The following is a 9,141-nucleotide window of genomic DNA, read 5'->3' as shown; positions in this document are numbered from 1 at the left end:
GCCGTCGTAGTGGGGGGAGGAATCGAGCATAGGCCTGGCTATAGGCTACTCGCATTGTATAAAAATAAATAATCAACATAAATGAATCAGCAGTAGGCTAAACCTACAATGTAATAAAGAACAAATAAATACCTAGCAAATTGCTTTACCCCATGAAACATTACCCTTTTACAACCGGCGTTTTAGCACATCTTCCTTTTAATGGAGACGTGAGACGTTGAAAGCTCATTGGAGCAACTCAATGTTATGCCATTCATCATGTTTAGCACAAATAAAGGTTTACATATTGAGAAAATAATTCTCTTATGCGTGATACTCTGAGCAAACCTCAGGGACCATATCAACATAATTATTGACCACTTCAAGCTTCAGATGATTGCCTTTATCTTGTTTTGATGTATTATGTCCCGCCTTTCCTGAAACTACGCCAATTAACAGTTCGGTCAATGTAAAAAATGTAAGATGATCTGAATGGGGCATCCGCCTTCTAATCATTTGAGACTATTATTTCAGTTGACTTTCTGGACGGAATATCTCTTAGTAGATTTGAGTGGCTCTTAAAAGAGCCTTTTGTAGATTGTAGATGGGTTTTCAGTTTACTTCTTGGCGGGCTTCTCGGTCTTCTTGGGAAGAAGGACGGCCTGGATGTTAGGCAGTACACCGCCCTGAGCGATGGTCACTCCACCGAGGAGTTTGTTGAGCTCTTCATCGTTACGCACGGCCAGCTGCAGATGGCGGGGGATGATGCGGGTCTTCTTGTTGTCACGGGCGGCGTTACCGGCCAATTCCAGGATCTCAGCGGTCAAATACTCAAGCACGGCAGCCAGGTAGACGGGAGCGCCGGCTCCGACGCGATGGGCATAGTTTCCTTTGCGAAGAAGTCTGTGCACACGGCCAACGGGGAACTGGAGCCCGGCACGGGATGACCTGGTCTTGGCCTTCGCCCTTGCTTTACCTCCGGTCTTTCGCTTTTTAATATATTTTTATTTAAATTATGCAGGATTTACAATTCACTTCAGGAAGATACAAGAAAATACACATAGAAATACAACACATTTGAAAAAGAAGATAATAATAATAATAAAAATTCACAAAGTCAATAAGTGCCATGGCCTCATTCTTTTTTCCCTGGAGTCAAGAGTTCGTTGTCTTTTAAGCTCTGTTTGAATCTGTTTGAAAACCACCTCTCCCGAGATGGATTCCTGTTTTATAACCATGGCGCACCTAGTGTTCCACAGCTTGTTAATGACGGTACACACCACGGACCAATGAAAGTCCTGATCCATGGCAGACATGCGTTCCTCGAAAACTCCATACATAGCAGCTTTATATGTGACATTAACGTTAAAACCAATCTGTGACATTTTCCCCCAGACATACTGTGATCTGTGACAGTCTACAAGCAGGTGCTCAACTGATTCATCATCATCACAATTATGAATAGGACATTTAATAGTTTTAACGAAACAGCTCCACTTCACCACTGCTCGAACTGCTAGTCTCCTTACTGAGACCAGCCACATTACGTCCCTCTTTTTTTCAGATATAGTTTTGCTCCGTATGTTTTTCAGACACACCTGCTTTTCAGCATCATCTAGATATTTATAGGGGAAAATGTCACCATACAAGTCATTACACACGATTGTATATATATCTTTACTGGGCGTTCCAAACCAGTCAATATTCAGGTGTACCGATTTCTCTATAAGATCACCATACATTACTTTAAAGTAAGGCAGTGAACTTCTAGCACGACCCCTTTTCTTGGTCCAGCTCAAAGCCTCACCTATCCAAACAGCCTCTCTTCTAAAACCAGATGCGATGTTTTTACAAAATGCAATTCTTAATTTTAGCCCCAGGTCCACAGCTCCGAGCCCCCCGTTTTTTTGTTTTTATATAGAAGCTCTCTCTTTGTAACCTCCCTTGTGGTTCCCCAGATGAAATTAACAAGCATTTTATTTATCTTTTTAAGTGTCTGGTCCTTAGGAGGAAAAATGGTCGCCAAAAACAGCAGCTTTGACATAACACATGTTTTTATGATTAAAATCCTGGCCCTATAGCTACATGATTTATTTTCCCATTTATCCAGATCTTCTTTAATCTCTTTATCTTTTTCGTTCCAGTTTTCTCCATAACAATCATTCCTACTGAACTTTATGCCCAGGATTGTCATTGCATCTTTATCGTTTATATCTATCGTTGGTTTTGTCTCACACTTCCCGAACCAGACACCTTCGGTTTTGTCATGGTTTAGTTTGGAACCAGAGATCTCTTCATAATGGGACAAATGCTCATTAACAATGTTCAATTCTTTACCGTTTTTAATTATAATAGTAATGTCGTCGGCATAGGCCAAGACAACCACACGCTCGCCACCACTAGTGTTAATACCCGAGAGCCTTTTATCGTTCTTAATCTTGCTCAATAAAGGGTTGATAGCGAGAATGTAGAGAGCTGCTGAGAGGGGGCACCCTTGTTTTACCCCCCTCTTGATTGCAAAAGAATCTGTTAAGACCCCATTGACGTTTATTTGAACTGTGGATTCTATATATAACAATTTAATAATATTAATAAGCTCTTGTTTAAAACCATAAGCCCTTAGCACTTCCCACAAGTATTCTCTAGATATATAATCAAAAGCTTTTTTTTGGTCTAGGCTTATCAAAAAGAACTCATCTTTTAGATTGCCACTGGTAATGTCTCTTAGAAGACCTAAGTTGTCCCACATTAGTCTCCCCCTAATGGCACATGTCTGTTCCTTTTCCACAAGCTTCTCTAGATCATCATTTAGCCTGTTTGCTACTATTTTCGCTAGAATCTTATAATCTACATTCATAATTGTGACATGCCTCCAATTATCTAGATTGGGAAAGGGCCCCTTTTTATATATTAGCGATATAACACCATGATAAAAAGATGCGTGCATCTTGCCTACTTTAATTCCGTCATTAAAAGCTGAGGTTAGCAAGTCTACCAAAATGTCTGAGCAAGAGAGGTAAAACTCGTTAGGAAGGCCATCTGGCCCTGGTGACTTTCCCTTACGCAACTGAGAAATTGCTTCTCTTACTTCATCAGGAGTAATAACCCCACCCTCTGAAGTAAGGTCGACCCCGTTCAAAATAATGGAGCCGAGAAAAGACTGCAAGCTTGACATATTAATATCACATTTTCTATACAGTTTTTCACACATTTCTCTAATCGTTTCCCTTTTCGTTTTCTCATCTTCTATTAAATGACCATATTCATTTAGTATTGGGCCCACATGCTTATTTTCGAGCTTCTTTTTCTGTATACCTGCCAGGTTATTTACATTGGTAGGACATGTTGTATCCCCTATACCTGCCTGTATGCGAAGGCAGAATGATACGTCATTTAATTTGGCCAGCTCAATCTCCATTTCGGACAAAGTCTCTGTGTCCAACTCCGTTTTATTTGCTTTCGTTTTCAAATCTACAAAACGAGCCATGAGTGCGCTGTATTTTGCATTTTGCTCCTGGTTTAACATTTTGCATTTAAATTTGAAAAAATACCTCAGACGTTCTTTTAAAACTTCCCATAGTTCCACATGGGACCTGGTTAAAACCTTTAAACTTTTTGTGACTACTACTTCTTTTTTTAATTCAGTGATTACATCCTTGTTCTTTAAACAGTTAACATTTAGTTTCCAAAAACTTTTTTTTTCCGTCTTTCCAAATTTTAAAAGTGCTATTACAGCCAGGTGGTCTGAATTGACCAAAACCCGAGTCTTATAGCTTACAGGTGTAATGTCAGCAGTCACGTATATCCGGTCTATCCTCGTTTTGATACGCGCATCGAACCGAGTATAGCCTACATCAAAAGGATGCAGCACTCTAAAAACATCTTTAACTCCACAAGATTCACTCATTTTTTTCAAAGCATCACCTTCCCTATTCCTGCTGCGAGGATTCGTAGGGACAGGGATCCTGTCATTAGCCTCAGTATACGAGTTGAAGTCCCCGCTCAGGACAGTGTAAAAGCCCACTAACAGTAGCTCATATAGTTTTTTAAACATCCTCACTTTAGTAGCTGCATCTTGAGTAGTGTATATATTAATAATTCGCATTTTTAAATTTAAATAAAAACAATCTACTAATAAAATCCTCCCTGGAATGATTTCTCTTGTCTTTATAATTTCTGCATTACTTTTAAAAAATATAGCTACTCCATCAGCTTTATCACAACCTCTGGACACAATGGAAGTACCCTTTTCCCACCTGGCACGCACGTCTTCAACGTCAGCCTGTGATGTTAACCGTAGCTCTTGTGCACAGATAATGTCATAACTTGTATTATGGAGAGCAGACATCTTAGTCTCTCTATTCTTTATGGACTGGATACCTCTCACATTACAGGTTATAATGGAAAGTACAGTCATGGTGACAAAGTGATGTTTACCAGCCAATCATTTCTTCTGTTTCTTTTCTTCACTAACCAGAGGCGACGTCTGCCTCTTCTGGGAAACACTGACCTGTGAGGGTCCTGTCGACTCCGCTGAAAGAAGGGGGGGGCCCTCCTCTTCGCTAGAGTCCGAGTCGCTGCCGAAAATCTGATGCTCCATCAGTGTCGGGCTTCTGATGCTCGGCTCCTCGCTTGCCGAGTCGTACGACTCCTCCGACTCCTCACTTCGCTCCTCCCGTCGCTGCTCACCGATCCCGGCGCAGTCCTCGACGCCTGAGGAGTCAGACCAGGGCGGCAGGATCTCATCGACAGCCTTCTCCAGCTGTCTGACTGCCTCCTCCGTCTCCTCTCCGGCTGCAAACTCTGGGCCACAGGGACTGGGCTGGCTCTCCACCTGGGCAGGGGCACCTGTGGAGCTGGCTGCATCCCTCGCCAGTGCAGCTGCAGCGAAAAAGCCTCTCTGAGCTCTCCCACGGCCACTCCTATTAGGCACCCGCTGCGGTTGTGGTCCCACTCCAGCCATCATCTGCAGTTCCCTCGCCTCGACGTCAGCCAACTCCCGTCCGTTCTGTGCTGACTCGACTCCTCCTCGCATCTCCTCTCCTCCCGGTGCCCTCTCCTCGGGCTCCGTCCGCTGGACTGCTGTCAGTGGAACGCTGGCTTCACCTTGTGCTGGCTCCGGTCTGGTGGTCCTCAGCAACGCCAGGACCTGCCTCTGCTGCTCCTCGGCATGAGACTTCCTACGTGCCCGTGCCACGTTGCTGAAGCTCCGGGGGCAATGGAAAAACGAGTGCCCTCGCTGTCCACATAGACTGCATTCTGCATCATTTTTGCAGGCATTTGCTTTGTGCCCCAGGCAAGCACACTTCCAGCACTTTACCTCCCGACACTCCTTGACCCGGTGGTCCGTGCTGTTGCAAATAAAACAACGCACCTCTTGACCGGGATACTGGAGTCGGCCGTTGTAAGGACCCAGGGACACGGAGGTGGGCAAAGACATTAGATGATTGTTTGCATCTCGCTTGAGCTCCACCTTATATTTGCGGATGCCGTACCATATTCCAAACTGGTCTAATGGCTTGTACGGCTTCTGCAGTATGCTACAATATCGATTCAGATACACCTCGACGTCATGATCTGACACACGGCCAGTCCAGAACTTAACCACGAGGTTAACTACACCAATACTGACTGAGGAGTCAATGGACCAGAATTTCCACTTATCCTGCTGACTCTCGGCAGCATGCTGCTCCAAGAAGCGACGGAGTGTAGCTTGCTGGTAGAAACATAGTTCAAATTCACGCCTGTTTGGCAGGGCGATGAATGAATGTATGTCACGGGCACACAAAAGGTTGGATTCGAACAACAGTTCTTTGCCAACATACTCCCGTGAGGGTGGATCTGCTTCACCTGTGTATTTCAACCTAGCCCAATTGTTTGCAAACTGGGATTCGAAAGTTGATGCCATGAAAGATCCAGAGCACTAGACCTCCGTCTCGTGCTCTATACTTCTAGACCTCTAAATTCCTCCTTTGCCACGTCCTGACATTTTCCAGAAGCCTTGGTAGTCTACTCAATGTGTCTGTGCACACGGCCAACGGGGAACTGGAGCCCGGCACGGGATGACCTGGTCTTGGCCTTCGCCCTTGCTTTACCTCCGGTCTTTCCTCTTCCAGACATGTTAAATAAGTATTTAAATTGATCCAAAGTGCTCACATCAGCGTCCGACTGGTATATATAGCGAGCAACGTCTTTGCTCATTGGCCAGCTCAAACTTCCGTACAATAGACCAATCACGGCAAAACAAAAAAATGTGACACGCCCTTAAGGTGGCAGTGTTGACAGAAAGAAAGGTCCTAAATTAAAAGTAACAGATTAAAATAATTTATATCAGTAGCGATAACGCCTGAACCAAGAAGATAAAAAAAGGAATACACAAAATCGGATTCTTTAAAAAATGTATACCTTTTCAATATGCTAGGAACTTCCAACATGATACTCTTGACTTTGACCTTTACAAATCCAATTTGCAACCTTTGTTTATTCGGAAACATATTATAATTATAAATGATAGAGCAATAAACTTACTATTTATATTTTCAACTGTTGCAGTTCACCATAGGGGACACTCAAGATGCATCAGGGATGCAAAGCATGATCATTTGTTATGTTTTGCAACAACCACCAGCGCAGCATGTGAAACAGCATAAAAAATTCAGAAATATGCAAAAGGTGATGATGCCAAACTGCCTGTCCTGAGCCTGTTATTTCCCCACTTCACCATTCAGAGAGAGGGCTCTGCTTCACTTATCCATAGGGGTGTAACGGTACACAAAAGTCACGGTTCGGTACGTACCTCGGTTTTTAAGTCACGGTACGGTACGATACGGTACGGTTAATAGTTAAGGAAAAAAAAAAAAAAAAAAAAAGCAGCACTGAAAACACCAATAAACTTTGTTATGGCATTTCCGTTTCTGAATTCCCAGTGAGCTGGGTTTGTACAGCTCGTTGTTTTTTTTCACAGCAACGGTGATAGTAACACCTGGATGGCGCCTTTTCAAATGCGTGTGCATGTTAAAGTGCTGTAAGTAGACACAGGGAGCCCTATCCATAGCCGGACAGCCTGTCGGAGACCCTCTCCGTAGCTTACGTGCACATCCAATATTTTTAACTATGCGTCGAAACCATGGACCTATTGGTCGACGCAACGGAGACGGCAAGGGCTGTGATTGGTCCCCTAACAAAATCATTTCCTGAATCACTTCTTCGGTTTGACTTTGTACCTTAATTACTTTGTACATTGTTTACTTTGCACCAGGACCAATAAAACACCAAATAAGATTTGAAAAGCTTTGGAAGTGTATTTACAACACTGCTTAAATGGTTTGTAACATACATACTGTATAAGATAGATCGGGCGGCCAATTGCATTGCGTATCCGACATCCCGACTGAGAGCTGCTGAAGGGATTACGGAGTCGGAGTAGCCGACTCGCCGAGCACAGCAGGACCGAGAAAAATAAATAAATAATAGTTTCACTTCTGACACCAATGTAGTGACCACGCCGGTGACATAATGATGTCGAGTCATTAGTAGTTGAAGGTAGTTTTAATGAACCAAAACCAGGTCACTGAAACCAGTAACGTCATAACCAACGGCAGAAAACCTACCCAAAACAAACGCCGGTTACCCCGGCAACCCCCAACACGGTCTCACTCGCGTGCAGGCCCCCACCCTCCTGTTCTTCCAAGGCCCTCCCCCAGCTGACCTAATGATTCGCCCTCACGCTGATTGACAAGAAGAACATTACAATACATGCACATAGAACAACTGGCATAACGGACAACGAAATATAATGCAACACATAACACACAAACTATTTAACTGTCCCAGGGTCGCTACATTACTTTGGCTAAACGGTCCGGGTGGAACTCAGACTTCAAGTTTTAAATTCCGTATTGCAAAACAAGCCTTTACATTCACCATATTAACGCTATGTACGCCACATTTACGAACCGCGGTACACCTCTGTAACCGCACCGAAGTGCCTGTACCGTGACGGTTCGGTACAAATACGTGTACCGTTACACCCCTACTTATCCACCACCCACTTGCATGAAAGCCAACAGCCCCACCAGTTGAGGGCTAGGGATGGTTATTTTCCTTGATTGAGTTCACGTCGGTCAGTTCGCCAAGAAGAATCGTTCAGAATCGTTCGATCGTTCGTTCAGTCAAGTTTCCGGTAGCAGTGAATCGAATCATGGAATGCAAGGTTCTCTGATGAGTCTTTCAGACTCAGCTCCTCCCCTGTTCTCATTCTCAAACGATTGTGGAAGTCGGTCATCAATCAACATTACAACTTTAAAGGTTGCAGGGTTTATTTTCCAACGGATTTGTTCAATTTGCTTGTTGGTAATAAAGATTTAAACTCTTGATTGTATGGAAAGTTGTTAGGTATCACAAAACAGAATTGAATACGAAAAAGTAGGTACTATTTTAGCGGTTTGCTCATGCATAATTTAAATAAAATGTATTAAAAAACAAAGGTGGAAAGGGGCTTGGAAAAGGAGGCACCAAGCGTCACCGTAAAGTGCTGCGTAATAACATCCAGAGTATCACCATGCCCGCCATTCGCCGTCTGGCTCGTCGTGGCGGTGTGAAGCGTATCTCTGGCCTCATCTACGAGGAGACCCGCGGTGTCCTCAAGGTGTTCCTGGAGAACGTGATCCGTGATACCGTCACCTACCCCGGGCACGCCAAGAGGAAGACCGTCACCGCCATGGATGTTGTCTATGCCCTGAAGAGGCAGGGACGCACCCTGTACGGCTTCGGCGGTTAAACCAGACTTCAAACAACTTTAAATCCAAAGGCTCTTTTTAGAGCAACCCAAATTAATTTGAGAAGCTTCCGACTATGGTCCTATTAATATACCGATGTGTCAAGTAGCACATCGGTATGTGCTACTTGACACTGACTGGAGGCTTTTTAATGCCTCCAGTCAGAACTTATTTTTCTAAATAGTCATAGCCTACTGCTTTTAAACAAATTCTCATTTAGACGCATAAATCAATCCACAACACATAGGCAGTACATCTTTTTAAATAGCCATCATACATCAGGAGATGTTTTGAATTAATGTGAATGTAAACAATATTCTTGTGCATAAATACAAAACATGTATTTATCGCCTTTAGATTTGATACATGTGAACATCACTGTTGA

General features: G+C 43.6%; 1 protein-coding gene across 1 annotated transcript; it reads left to right on the top strand.

Annotated features, from left to right (window-relative positions):
* Positions 1-8,452: 8,452 nt before the first annotated feature.
* Positions 8,453-8,767, top strand: LOC130399395 (histone H4-like; the record flags this gene model as incomplete). The annotated part of the gene is made up of 1 exon (XM_056604983.1): positions 8,453-8,767. A coding segment is annotated over one exon (306 nt), but the record flags the coding sequence as incomplete, so codon positions are not given.
* Between the last annotated feature and the right edge of the window lie 374 nt (positions 8,768-9,141).

This window comes from Gadus chalcogrammus, chromosome 2 (assembly GCF_026213295.1).
Source record: "Gadus chalcogrammus isolate NIFS_2021 chromosome 2, NIFS_Gcha_1.0, whole genome shotgun sequence".
Taxonomy (NCBI): Eukaryota; Metazoa; Chordata; class Actinopteri; order Gadiformes; family Gadidae; genus Gadus; species Gadus chalcogrammus.
Note: the sequence above shows the minus strand (reverse complement) of the source record. Positions and strands in the feature narration are given on the sequence as shown.